General features: G+C 42.0%; 2 protein-coding genes across 2 annotated transcripts; one reads left to right on the forward strand and one right to left on the reverse strand.

The window, feature by feature from the left end:
* Window positions 1–6385: 6385 nt before the first annotated feature.
* fam78ab (family with sequence similarity 78 member Ab) lies at window positions 6386–16302 on the reverse strand. The gene is made up of 4 exons (XM_017460243.3): window positions 15796–16302; window positions 15347–15428; window positions 14735–15189; window positions 6386–6930 (listed from the first exon to the last, which is right to left on the reverse strand). Exons 3-4 carry the CDS (start codon window positions 15094–15096, stop codon window positions 6405–6407), a joined length of 888 nt encoding a protein of 295 aa, XP_017315732.1. The 5' UTR covers window positions 15097–15189; window positions 15347–15428; window positions 15796–16302; the 3' UTR covers window positions 6386–6404.
* A 22-nt stretch (window positions 16303–16324) lies between these two features.
* Window positions 16325–21786, forward strand: LOC108260176 (inactive phospholipid phosphatase 7). The gene is made up of 2 exons (XM_017460250.3): window positions 16325–18319; window positions 19058–21786. The coding sequence occupies exons 1-2, from the start codon at window positions 17863–17865 to the stop codon at window positions 19444–19446; spliced, it is 846 nt and encodes a 281-aa protein (XP_017315739.1). The 5' UTR covers window positions 16325–17862; the 3' UTR covers window positions 19447–21786.
* The last annotated feature ends 1140 nt before the right edge of the window (window positions 21787–22926 follow it).

The raw sequence follows: 22926 nt of genomic DNA on the forward strand, positions 1-22926 counted from the left end.
TCTCAAATTCACCTCTCTGTGGTGTTGAGTACCATCGATTGTGGGATGTAGCCAAGGCTAAACGAGCGACGACAGGCCGAAGAGGCTGACGCTGATAAAATGAAAAGGCGACCCATTTAAAATCCCTCCGAGGGATCCGGGACAGGGTTGCCAGATCTCCTCCCAACTGCATCACCCTCACAAACGCACCTGAAACTAGTCCGAAATAGGTCAGGCAGTGGAAATTCTCTGCACTTACACTTTGCCTTTGTTTGCCACAGCTTCTATTTGCAATCCAAAAAAAAATCATTCGAATTAATTCAGATTATTTAATTCTATTCTAATAACAGCTCCATTTCTTCTTTAGATTTTGTGTTAAATGAAATTCACTCCTGTAGTGTAATTGGTTAAACTGTATATAATTTGTATTGTCGGATGTGTAGAAAAGGCAGTCGGCGTTCCTCTAGGCTCCGTTTTAGGACCTTTTTTATTTATTTATTTATTTATTTATTTTAATTTTTTTTAAAATACTTCACCTGATTAAAAAAAAAAGTGTTGGTTATAAAATCCCTTCTCTTCATTACAGTATTCTTTAATTATATTATAAGCTTTGTCTCTGACCCCCTTTTTTTTTTCTTTTTTTTTCACATATATATTTATTAAACAAATGCAAATTATTTTCCAATTATTTCCATAAATGTGTGTTGTGTCGAAATATTCCGAAGTCAAGTAATCCAAACTGCTCCAGTTAAACTATCATGGGCTACGTCCCGAACCACATATCACTGTACCCAAGCACATTGTAGACTAGCAGAATTAGCATGGTTGCTGAGCCATATATCAGAGCATTATGGGCTTTTTGGGCTGTAGCTATAGAAGCCCTGGATCAAAAAGCCCTACTGTAATATTAGCATGTGCCGATGTTAGCAGTAAGAGATCCGTCGTGTTTGCTAGGCATTACAGATTGAGACAGGTGTGCGCTAGCGGCTAATGGCTTTCTGTAAATTTAGCTCTGCGCTTGGGAATGCTAGCCGTGTGCGATTATCCGAGCAGGTCATGGCTAACTTTAGCTATAATAACAGTACCACATGAATACAGTAACATATATTGGAGTTTTTCTGGTTATTATTCGCCGTCAGGTCGACTTGAGGAGCTTTGAGGGAGGTTGATTTTGTGACTATGATGTGTGCTATATATAAATTATCATTTTGATTTTGTTAGGAGTTTACACTTTTAGTTTTGAACCCCGCGATTGTTCTTCTAAAATTGTACTTTTTTCCCCGGGTTCAAACAATCGGTATACGAATGATTCTCTAAAAGCAGACTGTCCAGGCTGTAAAGAATAATAAAACGAGCGCTTCTGCTTCCGCTGGGTTTCTTTGCCTTGGCTTTTCTCTGTAGTACTTTTCCTTGCGTTATCGTTTCGGAGGCCGTTCTTCCGAGAAACCACCTCAGCTTTTATTTATGTATTTATTTTTTTAAATAAATTATTTTGAACATTCTTCACCCCGTGCACTTGCGTGATCTGAGTAGACCACAAATGTACTCACTTCCTTTTCATTTTATTTCACTTCCTCCTTTCCACCCATGCATCAGCTCGTTTAAGCTTTTTTTTATTTCTGTGCTTTTTATTTCCTGCTGTCCCCTTCACTTTCGATGTCGAGTCTGATAAAGCGTGTAACGCTGACATAGCGGAAGTTCTTGAACAAGCTGGAATGTAATTATACATGGTTCAGTTGTTTCCGCATGTCATTCTTATACATGATTCCTTTATTTCCAAATGTGATTCTTGCACATGACTCAGTTATTTCCACATGATTCTTATACATGATTCTTTTATTTCCACATGACTCTTATACATGATTCGTTTATTTCCACATGACTCTTATACATGATTCGTTTATTTCCACATGACTCTTATACATGATTTGTTTAGTTCCGTATGTGATTCTTGCACGATTCGTTTATTTCCAAATGTGACTCTTATACATGATTTGCTTATTTCCAAATGTGACTCTTATACATGATTTGCTTATTTCCATGTGTGACTCTTATACATGATTCGTTTATTTCCAAATGTGATTCTTACACATGATTCCGTTATTTCCACGAGTCTTATACATGATTCGTTTATTTCCATGTGTGAGTCTTATACATGATTCATTTATTTCCACGTGATTCTTGCACGATTCGTTTATTTCCAAATGTGAGTCTTATACATGATTCGTTTATTTCCACATGTGATTCTTATACATGATTCGTTTATTTCCACATGACTCTTATACACGATTCGTTTATTTCCAAATGTGACTCTTATACATGATTCGTTTATTTCCAAATGTGACTCTTATACATGATTCGTTTATTTCCAAATGTGATTCTTATACATGATTCGTTTATTTCCACATGACTCTTTATACATGATTTGTTTATTTCCAAATGTGATTCTTGCACGATTCATTTATTTCCAAATGTGACTCTTATACATGATTCGTTTATTTCCACGTGACTCTTATACATGATTTGTTTATTTCCACATGACTCTTATACATGATTTGTTTATTTCCAAATGTGACTAATGTGAGTCTTATACATGATTCGTTTATTTCCACATGTGATTCTTGCACGATTCGTTTATTCCTGTTATTTTTACGATTTAGTTTTTAACACGTGATTCTTGCACATGATTCAGTTTCAAATGTGATTCTTACACATGATTCAGTTATTTCCACTCGTGTGATCACGTGAAATCTTTGTGATTTTATCAAATAAACGAGATACCCGCAGAAGTTTACTGAGATTTTTGTTTTATTTTTTATTTGAGTACAAATTGTTCACATTGTGCATCGTCAGTTCGACTGATACGTCAGTAGCGCCGTCTGGTTTCAAGTATCATTGTTCGATGGCAGAGCTGCTAAACAAAAACAACAAAACAACAACAAAACTTCAGGTGTAATATAATATATGCTTTTTTTTTTAATTTAAAAACAAATCAAAGTTATCAGAATAAAGTCTGTTGTGTAAACTCACTCAGCATCACTGAATACATCTCTCTCTCTATCTCACACACACACACACGCATCACAGAGAGAAAGCACTGAAGACACGTTAGACAGGAAGTCTGTGCTGTTTAACTGTCAGAAAGGAAGTAGGCGAGATCTGGTGGTGAAAATCCTGCAATCAGCTCAGTTTCCGTTCAGACATGAAAATGAAGTGATTTATTATTAAAACTCTGTACATCCTGAATTTAATTAAATATTAAAATTAACACAACATCCTGTGGTGAAAATAAATTGGCTGGTGTGTGTCAGTCAGAGGTTTCCTTAAATTGTGTAATATGTTCGTTATACATTTCTTTATTATTATTATTATTATTATTATTATATTCAGAAATACTGAGCCAGGAAGAAAGAAATGATCTCCGAAAGCCACCTTTAACACTTTAACACTTGTAAACGAATAATATACTTATAGTATGTCTTTTTGCATGTTTTTTAAAAAATATATATTTTCCAGTGCTTTGCTGATATAAATAGTATAATATAAAATATTACACATGAGTAGCTCTGCACTTATTCCTATTTATTCACACTGCAAAAAAAAAAAAAAAAAAAAGATATACAAGTCAAAAGATGGTTAATACGGGCGAATTTATCTAATATTCCATATGATGAGATTGATAATATTCCTTATTTATGAATGAAATGTGAGATACGGCTGTTTTAGATTTATTTCGGTTTACTGTAATCTTATAAGAGATAAATATGAAATAAATAGGACTATATAATGCCGGGGGGGGGGGGGTTTGCAGCGTGTGCCTCACAGCCTCTTTGCAGAGCGGTTGGTATTCATAAATGATTAATTGTGTGTGTGTGTGTGTGTGTGTGTACTGGAGACATAAAAAAAAGACTTTACAAATAGATCCAGATCTTAGGAAGCTGTGGGATTTCTCTCATCTCTCAGAGAAGGGAAGCAAGTCTCTGTGTGACGTTATCACATCACAGAAAATGAGCACTAAATATTATATAGAAAAACATCGAGAGAGAGAGAGAGAGAGAGAGAGAGAGAGAGAGAGAGAGTTCAGTGTGATGCTCGCTCTACCATTTTTAGGTTTAGGATGTAGAACATGTTTGAGAGTCTTTCCTCTACATCACGAACACTGAACATCGCTCTTCGTTCCTCTCTGCTGGAAATAAGATGCTACCCGTCTCTCTCTCTCTCTCTCTCTCTCTCTCTCTCTCTCTCTCCTCTAGTTTCATCAGAATACGTGTGTGAGCTGCATACGGTCGGCGCCCGGTACGCTTCCTGTATCAGTGACCGAGTTGACAATTTCCTACAGCTGCACGAATCCATACACAATCCGTAAACGCTGGACGCTACGTAAGGAATAAAACACACCGAGGGCTGTGCTGCTGAAGGGAAACAATCCACCGTGATTAATATCAACAGCAGTCGTTATTTTTCAAAGCAGTTTACATCATACGTATTATCCATTAAAACACTCATCCTCTCACCAGCCCCCCCCCCCCCTCTTTTATTGATGTTAAAACACGGCTTGTCACCTTCCCGAGAAAAAGCCCAACTCGTCTGTCCTGTCTGTTACAAAGCACCGACACTGGAGACTCCTTCCTTCAATGTCTACCTCTCTCTTTTTTTTCTTTTTTTTTTCCTTTCTTTTTTTAAATGGGTTGACGCGCGGAGTACGCCGGACGCGTCGCCCGTGAGCGTACGGACGGCGTGACGATGACGTGTTACGAGGTCGTATAAACCTGCGATGGTCAGAGCTGCTGTTAGAGAAAGTTAATCGACACCTTCTGACCCATGAGAACTCAAGAACCCGGACCTTTTCGGAAAAACTTGGCATCGGCGTGAAAAGGAAATCGTTTCCGTAGAAGCGGCGTCGCATCAGACGACGAATGAATTCAGCAGGGCGTGAAGACGTTTATTCTCTTCTGCTGTCGCTCGGGCTGACCTCAAGTTTCAGAACGTAAAGAACCTGAAGGGGAGTTTCACAGTTTTGAGTTTGGTCATCGTTACAGTGACGGAAGTGGGCGTAAACATTCATCCCAACGGCGGAACTTTCCGGAGCGGAACTTTCCGGTTGTTGTTGTTGTTGTTGTTGTTGTTGCACCTGGAACCTGACCTTAATCCACCGATATTACACTGTTTCTCCACAGCATCACACGTACCTAGAAACGGATAAAAAGCATGGCGTGTCATGGTTGAATAAATAAAAATACGAACGGTTGGAACACTGCTGGGGTGGATGACGAGCGCCGGTGCGGCAGCGGCTCTGTAAACGCTGTGGTTGATTATTTTACCGTAGCGGCGCGACACCGAGGGGTTTATTACTCCCTTACTGTGCGGAAGTCGTCGTGTCCTTCGGCTTGTTTACCGGGGAGCACGTTTCTCCGTGTCAGCGCACGTGATCAGATTTTAATGAACGTATCGATCAGACGTCCGTATCGGAGACGCGGCAGAGGTTAAAATAAAAACGACTCTTGCGCGTGTGGTTTTTTTGTTGTTGTTGTTGTTTTTAAATGAAAATCGTCTCTTCCGTATCGGAGAGGTTCGTTATACGACGATCCGGCGCGTGGTGTGATCGTGTTCTCATTTTAAAGTGAGGATCTGCCGGGTCGAAGTCTCGTAAATGAACCCTACAGGACACACGGAGAACGCCGCTCGTGACGGACACGGCCGAGGCCGATTTGACGGCTGGATCGCCGCACTCGAAGGGCGTCCGGGATGTTTTGGACTGGACCGGTTCTCTAATTCGCTCTGCGGTGCTGTGATAAAGTTTCCTTTCGGTCCACAGAGGATAAATCGAGCCAAAAACCACCCGGACCGTCTCCTGGAGTCATTCCTAGCCACGACACGTGAGACGTATCCGAACGAACCCGTCGTGCTTTAGAAAGAGGTGTACGCAACACGCTGTAAAAATAAAAAATACTACTACTGATAATGATAATAATAATAATAAAAGGAAGCCAGTCCTTTCGGGAATAGCACTAATCACGAGACGTGGCTCGATGAGGCTTCACTGCGTTGCATGGTGTTTGTTTAAGGCTGAAAGTTTTTTTTTGTTCTGTTTTTTTTTTTTGCAGTAGAAAGCGATGTAAACTTAAGGCAGCATGGATTCAACGTCTTACGTCGTAGGTATAAATCTCCGAAAGCATCATCGCTCAGCGCAAGAGAACTGCGCCTATAGAGAACGCCACCCGGACACACCCGGATAAATAAATACAAACGGTATGTTCCGACGCACAACGCACTGAAAAGCTACTGTCAGACTTTTGTTCCTCGTTTAGCACAGTGATCCCGACCCGTCCTGCGACGAGACACGCTGCTCTGCTCCTCGTCCACGGCTCCTCCAGTGTGGGACTGACCTCAAGTTTCATTTTTAAAAAAATAATCAAAAACTGTAATCAGTATTTGGGAGGGATGACCACCACTGGATCTCCAGTCCTGGGCCTCCACATGAGGACTTGTGCGTCGTTGGCGTTGGGTTTGACCATGGCGTTGGGCGGGATCGGCTCGTTTTTGCCCAGCAGTCGAGGCTGCTCCTGATCGACGGGTTCCAGAAGCTTGGCTCGCTTCCCCAGCGGTTTGTCCGGATCCACCTCGATGTGCAGCCGCATGCGCCAGCGCACTGTCCGCAGCACCACCGTCTCTCCCGACGCCTGGTTGATGGCAACCAGCCACGTGGTGAAGCTCTGGTCCCTCCAGATGTTGCTCAGCATCGGCACGTTGCTCTCGCTCACCGGCACGCCCCACGTCACGCTCGGGTAGAAGTTGTCGTTCATGCTGACGGTGAACTTGGTGTCTTTCTTGGTAGGACCCACGAGGGTGCAGGTCTCCGTGGTGTTGCCGTACCAGGGATAGTTCACGCCGTCCGAGTCGCTGATGGCTTGGATTTTACCGTCGCGGAGATCCGGAAGCTCCCAGCTCGACCTACGGGACAGAGAAACGCTCGTGAGAAGTTTCCGGAGGAAGACAAGACGCGTTCTCAAGACGCCTGAGCTTGCAAAAACGACTCGGCTCGAGGATCTATCTAAAGTCATGGCAGCTTATCCAGAATATGGAGCGATGCGATTAAACCGCTGTCTAGGAAACTCTGTTCCCGAAACTGATCTGAAAATCACAGCATCCACTCCACAGACCCTGAGGTTCACCGAGTCACGCTGGTCACTGAAGGAAGAGGCGGAGCAGAAGTCCCCCGAGGCAACAGACGCGTCTTTATATTTAGCTACTCGGGGTCGAGTTAAAGACGGAATAATGGCCGTGCTGAATATTTTTGACTGGAGGTGAAAGGGGAGAGAGGTCTGTGCGTCCCTGAAAGAACTCTGTAGCTAATTTAAACACAGCTTGTATCTGTCCTAAGCTCCCGTGATCATCTGGCTGGGTTTGTAAAGCGCCGCAACAATTGCGAGTATTGTCACGCGGCGCAATAATACCACTGAGGCCTCGGCCGTTCCGGACGAACTTCTCGGATAAACCGGATTCAGGGTTGAAAAATAGAACAGGACTAAACCCGACGACGTGGGGACTGATACGCTAAAGTGCTACACGCTCGTCACAGTGTCGTCACGGAGAACAAATCGCGACATTCTCACGTGTAACCCTGAGGTGTGTGTGTGGGTTTTCTTTCGAGCCTGGAAATGATCCAGAGAATCAATCCCTGGTCCTGTTGGAAAACGGTGGTCTTGGGTTCGCGTCCACCGGACAGCGGCGTTGGCTCGGAGTAACGTGATTGGTCCGACTTTTCACTTTACTTCCTGTTTCGTGGTTCGTAATGCCGAGGTTAAGGTTCTTACAGTCGCTAGCGGAGACGGAAACGCCGTTGTTTGGCACGCGGACCAGGCATTTACGTGACCGGAGCGCTGTGATCACCTCGCCTGTGTGGGGTGCGAGAGCTTTCACTGGAAGCGTCGCGTGAAAATGTCGGCCTGCGCGGCTGAAACGTTTCCCGCGGTGTGCGGATGCTCCTGCACGATAGCGCCACGCGGGAAAAAACGGAATTACGTTTATCGCGCGGTCGAGCTACAATTCGGAAGAAATTCGATTATAAGCCCCGCCCTCGAACCAGCCCATAATCGGACGTGGGCGTGGCCTCGTTGTGCAAAGAAAACCCGTACATTAAGACGTATTTTTACTGTATAGTGAGGTGTTCTTAGATTCCCGGACGAGTCCTACTTAGAAACCTCTTTAACAGAGCCCTACATAAAACTTTTAAGCGTCCCCGCAGTGGGACTTTTTTTTTTTGAAGAGTCCAGATTGATATTCGAGTGGCTTTTACGGACCGCAGCAAGACGGTGACCTTTCTGGCAGAACCGTGTGGATCAGCAGAACGGCGCTGACAAAAAAAACCACATCTGTGCATGAGATGCATTTATCTCACACTGGGTTTGGATGTAGATGAAGGTGTGTGTGTGTGTGTGTGTGCGCGTGCGTGTGTGTGTGTGTGTGTATGCAACGTTATTTTTAAAAAAGAGGTTAATTTAAAAATGTCCGCCCATCTGATACTTATTCCGTCCCTTTATAAATAGAGTCACATACACCAACACCTGCCTTCTATACTCAATGACCAGTTTAACAAAACCATCTACTCTACTTACTTATTGTAGCCCAGCTGTTGCAGTGTACAAAAGTATTGGCACCCCTTATGCCCTATCCATCAGTCCAAAAATGGCAGCACTGAGCAGGTGTTATTTGGGTTTGAGGTTAATTCCAATACACTGACACCATTTTGTGTGTGTGTGTGTGTGTGTGTGTGGGTGGGTTTAAACGCTCACTGCACTTTAGTACACACCACTCCAGTAGCCTCGACCTAAATTAAACTAAACTAAACACTGCCTTCCTGAGTTCCAAAGTCAAACCATAATTCTGTCATGTTTCTGTACAAACTGGCACAACATTAATAAAAAAAAAAAAATACGCCTTTATTTCTAGACGCCATTTTGGCTCGGTAGCTTCGCTGATTCGTGATAGCGTCTCCTGCGACTGATCTTTCCGGAATGTAACAAACCCAAAAAGTCAAAGAAAATCTACTCAAATCATACGATACGAGATGGCGCTTGTTATTGTCGACTACAAACATCAGTTCCCCGAATAGAGTTACGTTCTGAGAATTGTTATTGTATTCTTTGAAGGGGGAAAAAAAAGAGAAAGAAATGCTTAATAATTATTTTGTTGTTTGTGGTCAAGCCCCCAGCCACGTCCGGTTCAGTTCTGAATACGTGGCGTGTCGAACAGACAGAGATACAGACACATTCACACGCACGTCACTTCCCAGTGATGCGTACACGGCAACAGATGAACTACTGTCAGTAATTCTACACCTACAAAGCCACCTAAATGCTAGCTAACTAAAGCGTTTTGTTTTATGAATGCGGGTAAAAAGAAAAGAAGAAAAAAAAGACTTCCTGTCTGAGGTCGGCGAGATGCTGTCGCACGCACTAAGTGCTCCTTTATTGAATTACTGAGAAGCGAAACCGCCGTGCTGTAGATCAGGGGAAGTATCACTTTCTCCCGTGCCGCTCGCTTTACGTTTAATGGAAGATCTGATGCTGGAAGAGCGAGCGATCGATCGCGGCGTGCACGAGGGGGGACGCGTTCTAACGCCGAGCTGTTAATTAGCAGGTCGCAGAAGGGCTGAGTTTGACCTTTACAGCTGTGAAAAGGAAAACAAACCTGCTAGCTTTTTTAATCTCACACACACACACACACACGCTAGTGTGTACGGTACAGGATGTATGACGAGCTACGCACGCTCACACACACGACGACGGCACGCCGTCGATCTTCGACAGAAACGCAAGGAAACGCAGATTTCATTTCGAGCGAATCTGTTCCATCGTATTCAGCACAGCTTTTGGTCAGCAGAAACACTGATGTTTCATATTAACGTCACTTCCTGGTTTTAATCGTGTAAAAACACTGCAGTTAGGGCTCTTGAGTGCTGCAATAAATAAATCGTTGGGCCTGATCTTCAGGAGATTAGGGAGCGAGATCGAATCCTGACGTTGCCATAGCTATAATTAGCCAGAAGTCCCAGCAGCGACACTAGCCAATCGCTCGTGTATGCGGAAGAGGGTTGATAGCGATTTCCTGTGCGTGTTGTCATGCTGCTGTGCTCTAATCACATATGGTAACTAATCACAGCTAATCACATATAGAAGCTAATCACATATAGTAGCTAATCACAGCTAATCACATATAGTAGCTAATCACAGCTAATCAATATAGAAGCTAATCACAGCTAATCACATATAGTAGCTAATCACAGCTAATCACATATAGAAGCTAATCACAGCTAATCACAGCTAATCACATATAGTAGCTAATCACAGCTAATCAATATAGAAGCTAATCACAGCTAATCACATATAGTAGCTAATCACAGCTAATCACATATAGAAGCTAATCACATATAGTAGCTAATCACAGCTAATCACATATAGTAGCTAATCACAGCTAATCAATATAGAAGCTAATCACAGCTAATCACATATAGTAGCTAATCACAGCTAATCACATATAGAAGCTAATCACATATAGTAGCTAATCACAGCTAATCACATATAGTAGCTAATCACAGCTAATCACATATAGTAGCTAATCATATATAGTAGCTAATCACAGCTAATCACATATAGTAGCTGATCACTTACAGTAGCTAATCACATATAGTAGCTAATCACATATAGTAGCTAATCACAGCTAATCACATATAGTAGCTGATCACTTACAGTAGCTAATCACAGCTAATCACATATAGTAGCTAATCACATATAGTAGCTAATCACAGCTAATCACATATAGTAGCTGATCACTTACAGTAGCTAATCACATATAGTAGCTAATCACAGCTAATCACATATAGTAGCTAATCACAGCTAATCACATATAGTAGCTAATCACAGCTAATCACATATAGTAGCTAATCACAGCTAATCACATATAGTAGCTAATCACAGCTAATCACATATAGTAGCTAATCACAGCTAATCACATATAGTAGCTAATCACAGCTAATCAATATAGAAGCTAATCACAGCTAATCACATATAGTAGCTGATCACTTACAGTAGCTAATCACATATAGTAGCTAATCACAGCTAATCACATATAGTAGCTGATCACTTACAGTAGCTAATCACATATAGTAGCTAATCACATATAGTAGCTAATCACAGCTAATCACATATAGTAGCTAATCACAGCTAATCACATATAGTAGCTAATCACAGCTAATCGCATATAGTAGCTAATCACATATAGTAGCTAATCACAGCTAATCACATATAGTAGCTGATCACTTACAGTAGCTAATCACATATAGTAGCTAATCACATATAGTAGCTAATCACAGCTAATCACATATAGTAGCTGATCACTTACAGTAGCTAATCACATATAGTAGCTAATCACAGCTAATCACATATAGTAGATAATCACAGCTAATCACATATAGTAGCTGATCACTTACAGTAGCTAATCACATATAGTAGCTAATCACAGCTAATCACATATAGTAGCTAATCACAGCTAATCACATATAGTAGATAATCACAGCTAATCACATATAGTAGCTAATCACAGCTAATCACATATAGTAGCTGATCACAGCTAATCACATATAGTAGCTAATCACTTATAGTAGCTGATCACATAGAAGCTAATCACATATAGTAACTAATCACATATAGTAGCTAATCACTTATAGTAGCTGATCACATAGAAGCTAATCACATATAGTAGCTGATCACAGCTAATCACGTATAGTAGCTGATCACATAGAAGCTAATCACATATAGTAACTAATCACGTATAGTAGCTGATCACAGCTAATCACAGATATTCGGTATAACAGCACGATTCGCTGCAGTTATTCTCTTAAAAGCAGCTACTGTTACCACCCCAAAGTTGATTATTTTCCCATGACAGCACGTCCTTGTGCGTCTCATTCTTCTTACACCACAGCAATACGCTAACGATTACAACTTTTTCATTTATGTCGGAAAACTTCAAACTTACAGCTTTTACCTCTGGCGGTTACAAAGCTCTGACACTGGAGACTCCTTCCAGAGATACTAAATAAACATCTCCTTTCAGGAATCGTCCCCGTATCAACACACGACCGCACGCGTTTTGTTTCTTTACTCCGTTTATACGAAGGGTCTACTGTTCCAGAAAATTCATCAACACCTTCTGACCAATCAGAACCCAGTACCTCGTGTGAAACTGATAGAGAAGGTGTGAGGAGATAGCGTCAGCTCCGGGGAGTTTCAGAGATTAAAAAGAATATAATAAAAGGACTGTGAAGTGTGTTGACACTGCTAATGAAATGCTGTTTTGTTTTTTTGTTTTTTTAAATAGTCCAACGCTCGAAATGTCGATTTAGTGAAACTTTACTCACGATTTTATTTTCCAAGAATTAAAAAGCTCTGCTCAATTACAAACTTTATTTAAACACCGTTGCTGCCCGCCGAGTCTCTCGCTGCCTGAAGACATCTTATGACACACTAAAGGCTTTTTTTTCCCCCCAGAAAATAGGTCGTGGTGTGGTTTCTACAACAGGAAGTAGGCCATGAAAGAAGAATGAAGAAACCGTTACAGGATCTGGGCTACATAATGTCACCAAACGTCTCAGCCGCAAGTCTTCTATTAAGACCACCAACGGCTTCTGAATTCGACAAGAGTAAAGCGGTTAACACGATCATCTTAAACCATGCTACCGCACCGTGTGCGATTACGTCTCTAGAACCTCAGAGAACCTTGGAGTTGTTTGCTTCACGCCGTCTGTGGAGGTGCACGACGACGTTGATGAGCCACTTCCGCAGGTTTAACTATTCTGTAACTGACAGCAGTGCACCTTTATTATTTATTATCAATGAGCTCGATCCGTTTCTATAGTAACGGACTTTTAAAAGTCATCGATAGGTCACAGAGATGGGGTTTTTTTTTTTTTTTTTTTGGTGGACACATTTCTGGAAGGAGTCTCCAGTGTTAGCACTTTAAGTTTAAGTTTTGCGACGTTTTCAGGACGGCGGCGTTTACGTTTTTTACGGTTTCTCGGTAACGCGTGTGACAACCCGAGGTTTTTTTTTTCTGTCTTACTAACTCCTGAAGAGAGAAAGATAGAGAGGCCGGCGAAGGAGCGAACGTTTAGAGGTGCTATCACGTACGTGAGAAGAGGAACATGTTTCGTGGACGTTCCGTAACACTACACGTGTCGTATTTTAATACGGAAAGATTGTACTCATGGGCAAGTTGCTGTGGTGTCGGAGGAATAAAACACGTTTGGGTCGTGCCGTTATAGGAAAGTAATCAACTTCTAGCTTGTAACAGTGACTCCGGGTTCGCCGACGTCTTCCCGGATGATCCGGATAAAATCTGTATAAAGTTGTTGTTTTGTTTTTTTCCTCAAAATCTTAAAATCCGTAAATTGAGACGAGTAACACCGGCTGTTCAATCAGGAGAAAAGTCGAGAGGTACAACAACAATAGAAACCATTACAAATACCATTACAAACGATCAGCTAACCATTAAAACCATTACCATTATTGGTCCTTAATGGTATCCACTAAAAATAACATGCCACCAATAGAAGGCAGCAGATTACCAGTAGAGACGTACAGAGATCAGTACAGTTTCCATTCAAACCAATCCAATTCCCATTATAACCATTACAAAGTGTGTGATGGGTTCTATAATGGTTAGCACGTTTGCCTCACTCGCACCTCCAGGGTCGGGGGTTCGATTCCCACCTCTGCCCTGTGTGCGCAGGGTTTACGTGTTCTCCCCGTGCTGCGGGGGTTTCCTCCGGGTTCTCCGGTTTCCTCGCTCAGTCCAAAGACATGCGCTGTATGCTGATTGGTGTTTCCAAATTGTCCACAGTGTGTGAATGGGTGTATGTGTGTGTGTGTGTGTGTGTGTGTGTGTATATGCGATTGTGCACTGCAATGGGTTGGCACCCCATCCAGGGTGTCCCCCGCCTCGTGCCCCGAGTCCCCTGGTAGATTCTCCAGGCTCCGCACGACCCTGCGTATGCTAAGCGAAACAGAAAGTGAATGGATGGACGGTTTCTAGTCTGCGTCTCTGGAAGCTGATGTTCTGCAATGGCTGAGCTGCATTATTGGAAGATTTAGTGACGGTTATGCTTCCCCCCACCCCCGTTTTCGGCTCTCTGCGAGCTTTACCTTTTATGGAGTTTAGTGGGTGTAGCTAACCATAAAGTCGACGTTCTTTGATACGACTGATTCATGTTTATCAGGTTGGGGGTTTTTTTTTTTGGGTTTTTTTGCAAACGTCGCAAAAAAGTTTAAAGTTCGGTGAAAAGACGTAACTTTTACTCATAACTTTACTGAATAAAATAATAAATGAGGCCCAGCGGATACAAACAAACGTGGCGTCTGATGATGAAGCACGTGCCTTTAAAACTCAGGCATATGTCTGCTCTTATCTTGGGAGCACAAACTCAACAACACCTCTTTTATCTAAAAAAAAACCACATGACGCAGCGACGATAACAATAATGCGTGTTAATTATTGCAATATGTTGCACAGTCAAATATCAGGACACGCCTAGCTCAGTTTGCTGACCATTTCGGATGTGTGTGTGTGTGTGTGTGTGTCTGTGTGTGTGTGTGTGTGTGAAGTCGCTCAGTTTTACCTGTAATGTCATAAAGCCCATAGCTTATAGGAATGACACAAACCCGGCCAACATGGCAACCCGGTCATGAGTCACACTTACATGCCCTCGGCTCCGTATCGGTTGTAAAACTCCATGTGGTTGCACGCCTGGATCCAGCCCACCGTCCACGTCTCCTTGGCGGACACTGGGGGCACGAGGACGCGCGCGGTGGCGCGGAAGTGCGGCGTCCGGTAGCGCAGCACCACGCTGGAGGACTCGTCGATGCTGGTGGGGTTCGGGTCGATGGAGGTGGTCACCTCGAGCACGGCGACGCTCTCGCGGAAACTCTTCGGCTTGCACCTGAGGCTCTGGATGCAGCCCATGGCGCTGAACAGCAGCAGAAGCGGCAGCGACGACGAGATCCACCACAGCAACGTCCCGGAGCGTGCACGCGACCCGAACGCATGCACCGAATATTGCATCCGTGTTGTTGTTTGTTTTTTTTTAAGCGTTAGTATCGCATCCTCGCGCAGGATATCAATCGGAAAGGGTCGTGCTCCATCTCTGTCATCTCACTGCGGCGAAGAAAACAACAGAAAAGATAGAAATCCACAGCAATATATATATATATATATATATAGGCTATATATGTCTTTTTGTTTGTTTAGATGTCAGTGTGCGCGCGTGCACTCGCGAGGACTTTCAGCGTCTTCATGCTGTCTCTCTCCTCACCCGATGACCCCTCCGGTTGCAGGTTTGCACGCGCGTGGCCTCCCTCGGCCCCACCAGAAGCGCTCGAGCGCAGATCTACAGACTACAGAAAAGCTCGTCATTTTTTTCCGCAGAGGATTTTAAACAGGAGAATAAACTCACGGTCGCGGCTTTGAAGCGTTACAGCTGCATGATGAAGCGTCATGAACATCCGCAAACCGTGAACGCGCTGGAGTTCTAGAGAAGTTTCTAAAGAGCGGTCATGAAGCGAGGCGGCGCGCGCGCTGCTGTCATGTGCCTCAGAGAAAAATAAGCATCATCATAATAATAATAATATCAATAAGATATTTTCAACATGCGCAAAAAAAAAAAAAAGTGCGTAAAAGCGAAAAGTTAATAATGCATAAAGTTTAATAAGTTATAAAGAAGCTATAAAGTAGGATTTGAGTCGCACGATCACCACGACTTACCTTTAATGATTTATCTTGAACCGAATTAATCCTAAATGCGGAATTATTTAACAAATTAAAATAAATCCGAATTTGGTGTTTCCGTTTTAATTAGCGTAAAGTCGTGCTGCCTTATTATTATTTTTTTTTTTTATCCTGTGCTTCCTGACTTGTTTTGTTTTGTGGATCTCTTCACGCCTGTAGAAAAGTGCATTTCATTGTGGGGTTTTTTTTGGTCCATTAGAATAAATAAAAAAAAATTTAAAAAGACGAATCAATTCCACATTTCAGCATCTCACAGGGGCGACTTTCCGCCTTCCTCCTCCAGGCACCATGCGGAAAATAAATGAGATAAAATATCATATAATCAAGCACGTTCCAGTTTCATCTCTCTCTCTCTCTCTCTCTCTCTCGGTGTCTTTGGTGTGAAAGTTTTGGCACCCCGTGGTACTTCCCGTGCGTTCTGGTTTCCTTTGGTGCTTCTGCGTCGTCGTCCTGCCGCGCTGCGCTTCTGGTCATTACAACACACACACACACACACACACACACAAAAAAAAAAAAAAAAAAAAAAAAGCATCTGGTCTCTTTATTTCAAGGGCTCTTGAAAAACGTCACATTTCCTCCCCTCTCCGAAGAAGAGCATTGTGGGTAATGTAGTTGCACATCACGTGGGTCGTTTTTCCTTTCTCAATGAGCACAGCACTCTCAAACTAATAACCTCCAAACTGTAAAATGAATCCATGATGATTTATTCACGTCCCTTACATAGCTAGATAGAGTGCATAGATAAAAGTTATGAGTATTTTTATTTTTCATGATAGGCTACATACTAACGCACTGTGTCAGATGTAGCGACTCAGTAGAGTTGAGTCTAAAATAGGCTGTGGTGAACGAGAGAGAGTTCGGAGTTTATCCCCGGAACACTGGGAATACACCCTGGATGTGGCGCCTGTTTGTCCCGGGACACCATGTACACACATTCACACACTCGTTTAGCTCCACCGGTTCACCTACTGGAATGGTTTTGGGAGGAAACCAGAGAACCCAGAGGAAACCCACTGGAGGAAACCGGAGAACCCAGAGGAAACCCACTGGAGAACCCAGAGGAAACCCACAAGCATGGAAACACTGCACAGACTTTAAGTGGGGACTTTGGAGCTGTGAATGTGAACTTTTTGCGCTACAGTGTGGAAGCTAGGACTAAATTATTAATTAATTAATGCTTGTATTTATTTATTTATTTTGCATGTGCTGAAAAGCTGTTTGGTTTTTAATCTCTGATTAAATTCGCTTTAACCTGAACATCAACATTTTCAACAACAGTGCTGCAGTAACCAAATCATTTCCTGGCAGTGTTACGCATTCCTGACATGGCTAAACTAATTCAAAGCTTCCTTTTCTTCTTCTTCTTGTTATTATTAGTACTATTATTAGTAGTAGTAGTTTTATCAGTGTAGTGTAGTATACTAGTAGTCATTAATGGTAAATAATTAGAATAAAGCTAATAATAACTTAACCAATAGCCTAAATACTAGGCTGCTATTGCTATAATGCTAGGTTATAGTGCAGTGCATTTCTAACACTCAGTATGCTGTAAGTAAGTAAACAAACAAACAAACAAACAAATAAACATTCTTTTAAAAAGCATCATTGTGCTATTTCGTTTTTAAAAAATGTAGAATTGTTTGATTTGTCATTTCTCTCGCGTTCGGTTGAGCCTCTTGAAGATGCCGCTGCTTGATTCCATGGAAACGGATCATTCCACTTGGAGCTGGAGACGGGGGGAGCGTGATGCGTTACAAGGATCAAACGCAAACGGAAAATAGCGAACTGTTCTAAAACTACACTCTAGAACATATTAACAACAAACAAATAAACAAACAAACAAACAGATAAATGCGTAAAGAAGTGTGCATCTGCGCTGATGGATATGGGTGTGTCCCCTACAGCATCAGTGGAAGTTGCGGTGTGACTGAACACGCGCGCGCTGTGTTACTGCTACTACTAAACACCGGTTTGTTTATTTGTTTATTTTCTTCTCGGTAAAAAAAAAACAACAACAAAAAATCAGTCGTTAACGAGCGCGAGATGCCGTGTAACCCGAGCCGGATGAGAGCGCGAGATCGCGGGGACGTGCTGGGGCGCGCGGAGTTCCTGTCCCTGCATCAGCCGCAGCGTAATGGCGGCGCGGCGCGGAGAACGAGCTCCACCAAACCGCAGCAGCAGCACGAGCACGCGCCGCAGCCGCCCGGTGACGGCGGGAAGGAGCGCGCGGAGGCGCCGCGGTGGCCGGAGGAGGACTGCATGCGGTTAAACCCGTCCCTCAGGGGCATCGCGGTCAGCTCGCTCCTGGCCATCGACATCCACCTGTCCAAGCGCCTCGGCGTGTGCGCGCACGCGTCGTCCTCCTGGGGCAGCGCGCGCTCCGTCGTCACCCTGCTCGCGCTCACCGGACACGGGCTCACGTGGATCGGCGGCACGTTGGTGTGTCTGACCCGCAGCAGCACCGAGGCCGGACAGGAAGTGCTGATCAACCTGCTGCTGGGTAGAAAACTGATGATCAGAAAAAGAAAGAAATGACATCATTTCTTTCTTTCTTTCTTTCTTTGTCTTTTTTCTCTATTATTTTTTTCCTTGCTTGATCACTTCTTTCTTGTCATTTTCTTATTTTGTTTTCTTTCTCTTGTCTTTTTGGTTTGTTTCTTTATCTCGTTCACTTCTTCCTTTTCTTTCTTTCTTTCTATATTTGTTTTTGTTTGTCCTTCTCATTTTCTTGCTCTTCTTTCTTTTTTCTTTATTCCTATTCGTTCTTTCTCTATTTATTTTTTCTTTTTGTTCACTTCTCATTTTCTTACTCTTTTTTTTTCTCTCCTTGTCTTTTTGTTTCTTCTTTTCTTCCCTCTCTTTCTTTCTGTTTCTTTTTGTTTTTTTTCTTTTTACTCACTTATTTCTTCTCATTTTCATGCTGCTTTTCTTTCTCTTCTTTTCTTGTTTGTTTCTCTAGTTTTCTCTTTTTTGTCCACTTCTTCTCATTTTCTTGCTCTTTTCTTTTTCTTTCTCTTCTTGTCTTTTTTGTTTCTTCTTCTCCTTTTTCACTTTCTTTCGCTTTATATTTATTTAAATTTGTGTTCTCTTCTGCCTTCCCATCAGCTTACTCTTCCTGTATCTTTATTTTCTATTTCTTTTTTGTTCAATTTTTTTCTCTTACTTTCTTAGTAAATGGTAGTAATTGTTAGTAAACGGTATTAAGTGGTAGTAAACGGAACACTTCCTGTCCCTCCAGCGCTGGTCCTCGACATCCTGACGGTGGCCGGGGTGCAGAAACTGGTGAAGCGCAGAGGACCGTGGGAAATGAACCCGGGCTTCCTGGACTGCGTGGCCATGGACGTGTACTCGTTCCCGGCAGCTCATGCCAGCAGGGCGGCGATGGTGTCCCGGTTCCTGCTGTCCCACCTGGTCCTGGCTGTACCGCTGCGGGTTCTGCTGGTCCTGTGGGCCTTTCTGGTCGGACTCTCCCGGGTTCTGCTCGGGCAGCACCACGTGACCGACATGGCGTGCGGCTTTGCGCTCGGTTCGCTCCATTTCAGCCTGGTGGAGACGGTGTGGCTGTCATCCAGCGCCTGCCAGACGCTGCTGTCTATAGGGACGCTCACCTGGAACCCCTTCCGTTAACACACACACACACACACACACACACACACACACACATTAGCATTTAGCTTTTAATTACGTTCAAGATCGAGCTTTTTTTGCTTAGCGGTGCACTAAACTAACAAAATCGTCCCGCTTGGTGCTCTGGGTTTTTGGTAAACCTCGACATCCATTTTCAAAAGAACGACGTTACATGTGATATTACTCCGTATTTGTTTACTACGTGTTTGCGTCTTTAGTTCTTAAGGCTAATATTAAAAAAAAAAAAAAAACTGGTAGCCTAGCAACCTGATGCTAACTCTGAAGCTGACATTACTTTAGTTATAATCTGACTGAAGAATCGATGGAGAACTTTATTCAGGAATTGCGTTAACGTTAGCGTTGAAACGTGATCCACGAATTATTATGGATTAGCTTTAAAAGACAGGGGGTGCTAAGCTAACGGCTAAGCTAACACGTTCAAATGCTGGAACTCTAGAAGTTTTACGAGGACGTCGTCGCACTGAAAGCCGAGGCGCTGCACAAACAGACGCCACAATCTCATTCGTTAGCTGAACAAGGTTAGCTAGATGAAACGTGTCCGTTATAAGCAGCTCCTCGGTAAGAGCATGACCTAGCCTTAGGTCTAGCATTAGCTAGCTAGTTTTTTGATGCGGATTTTAGGCTAGGTAGGTCTGTAAAAACAATATAATCCAAGCATGTTTGCTAACTAGCGAGCTAAGCCTGTTAAAGTATTGCTTAGTTCACTGATATGACAGTTAGCTACTTAGCTGAGATTAAATGAGTGCTGCACTTTATTCATTTATTTATTTTCCCTCCTGTAACCACGAACATCTTCTGTCACCTTGGAAACGTGTCCGACTCGATAGCTGTCGGTAGAAACGGTCGTGCTTATGAAAACTCGTACAATTTTTTGCTTCAGATGGCATCGTTACTGTCGTCCAACACAGACAGCTAAAGCTTCACACTGTGAGTCAGCGTTTAGGAGCACAAAATGGCCGCCGACATAAATACCAGTGCTAGGCTACACTGAAGCACAAAATGGCCACCTCCGTAATTAACGTACCAGTGCTATGCTACATTGTGAAGTTTAGCTGCTGTTTATGGATGACAGGAAGTTCACTGGTGTCCTGAATCACATGTGTGTGTGTGTGTGTGTGTGTGTGTGTGTGTGTGTGTGTGTTCGTTCAGTCACTCTGTTAGCTACTATTAGCTTCAAGAACTAAAGAAACAAACATCGGACATTCTTTTTTTCCTCTTATTCCTCGGCTTAAGCCGAATTCAGCTAGGCCCCACCGACTAATTTCCTCCGTGATTTATTCATTTATTTTTATTTATTTAGCTAATTTGCATAATATGCGAAACCTACTTTTGCAAACTAGCCTCACGATTTCCACAAAATTTACACCGAACTACACATAAGAGTGTGAACCTCAATAATGGCAATTATCAAAAAACGTGTCGAGGTTTGTAAACAATATGGCCACCACACGTCAATCAATTCTAAGGAGGCGGAGCCTAATTTAATTAAACAACTGTAACTCATGAATGCGTCCGTGGATTCGAGCGAAACTTGAAAGCCATATACAGGACAAGATTCTTAGGTCATATGCAATGTTTGGGGAGTGTGATCATGAATAAGGGGGCGGGGCTTAATTCAGATAACTGTTGTTAAGGAACCATAAGTCCGATCGAGCTGAAATTTGGTATATTCCGTCTGTGTGACGATCTCTACGTGGATTTTTTGATGATGACCTAGTCGCTTAAAAAACATGGCTGCTATCGGCCAATCAGATTTCAGCAGGCATTTGTCAGAGTTAGCATTGAGCTTTCGTCACAAACTTTGATAATGATGTTCACCTACGATCTGTTTAATTGTTTATATAAAATTATAAGAACTGGGTTACTAATTTATCATTATTATTTTTTCTTTTCTTTTTTTCTTAGTGTGTTAATGTGCTGTTTGTGTGTGAATGTATTTATTTGTTTTTACTCCATGCTGCTATTATTTTATCCTAAAAAATTTTTTGCAGACTGTCTGAAGGTACATGAGTAATGTTATGCCTTATTGTGCATGCTACTTTACTATTTTATTATTTATTATAATGAATTGATTTATATATTGTAAATATACTGTAAATTATCCATTGAGGTTGTTTGTGGTTGGTGGCTGAATTCTTTTTATTAAAATAATTTGCTGTATTATGTTGAGAGAAATGCGCACAGGGATTTTATTATTGTTTTTTTTTTATTATTATTTGATTATTTATTTTCCTATTTTAATTATGCTTCTTCTCAATCCTTCTGTGTTAAAATACCTTTTTAAAAAGACAATAAATCTTAAATAAATATTCTTTCTTCCCATTTCTTTCTTTCTGCTGTTTCATTCACTTTTGTTTTTTCTATAATTCTTTCTTTATTGATTTCTAATCTTTCTTTCTACCTTATTCATTTTCACATTTTTTACTCTCAGGAAATGCAAATTTAATAATGATTAATTATTTACACTAATTTATTATTATTATTATTATTATTATTATTATTATTATTATTACGCTCACAGTGTGATTTTTTTTTCAAACAAATTCTGAACTACGCTGACCTGAACTTGACCTCACATAAAGTTGTCAGTGTGGTTGTTTGGTTACAAACACACACACACACACACACACACACACACACACACACACAGGATAGATAATGTAGCTACCATATCAAAGCTGAACAGACCTCTGTGTGTCACACGAAGCTTAATCTCTCCTGAACACTGTGTTTAAACACACACACACACACACACACACACACACACACACACACACTCACTGCTCGTGTGTAACATATATTTTTTTTGTCATCAGCAATTAAAAAGCTCCAGAGAGTGACGTCATACAGGAACCTTTCAGTTAACTCTGGTTCTTGCTACAATGAAAGGAATAATTATGTTTCTACCACAAAGATGCTTCCACTTAACGTTAAGGTTTATGTCATAAAAACTAAAACAAATAAGTAAACAAACAAATAAATAAACGATCAACTACGTTGAGAGCAGAGAACAAAGTGATTTCTCCATTAGCACATAGCATTAGCATTAAACAGTTTTCTGTGTGTTGATGAGAGACTCTGTGAGTGTGGCGCCCCCTAATGGAGCAGTGAGGCTAACACAGCTAACGCAGAGGAGAAATAATTAAGCACAAAAAAAAAACCCATAAAAAAAAAATTCTGAATCAACCAATTACTTTTAAACTCATATTATATAACTATCTCATTGTTGATCAATTTCACCCAGGAGAGGGCTACCAAAAATGTCCAAGGCATATTATATAAAATGGAACACTGTAAAGACCATAATCAACAAGTGGAGAAAATATGGCACGATTGTGACACTACTAAGAACGGGACGTCCCTCTAAAACTGATGAGAAGATGGTTAGGGATGCTTCTGAGAGCAGCGACATTAAAATAATTTCAACCATTTCTGCCAAGTACTACTTGCTCCATACAT

This window comes from Ictalurus punctatus, chromosome 28 (assembly GCF_001660625.3).
Source record: "Ictalurus punctatus breed USDA103 chromosome 28, Coco_2.0, whole genome shotgun sequence".
Lineage (NCBI taxonomy): Eukaryota > Metazoa > Chordata > Actinopteri > Siluriformes > Ictaluridae > Ictalurus > Ictalurus punctatus.

What these genes read in the sequence shown, in the direction of transcription:
- LOC108260176 (XM_017460250.3), top strand. Translation starts at nt 17,863, where the DNA reads ATGCCGTGTAACCCGAGCCGGATGAGAGCGCGAGATCGCGGGGACGTG. An exon ending in GCTGATCAACCTGCTGCTGG is followed by an intron (nt 18,320 to 19,057) that starts GTAGAAAACTGA and finishes CTGTCCCTCCAG; the next exon opens with CGCTGGTCCTCGACATCCTG.
- fam78ab (XM_017460243.3), bottom strand. Translation starts at nt 15,096, where the DNA reads ATGCAATATTCGGTGCATGCGTTCGGGTCGCGTGCACGCTCCGGGACG. An exon ending in CGATACGGAGCCGAGGGCAT is followed by an intron (nt 6,931 to 14,734) that starts GTAAGTGTGACT and finishes TCTGTCCCGTAG; the next exon opens with GTCGAGCTGGGAGCTTCCGG.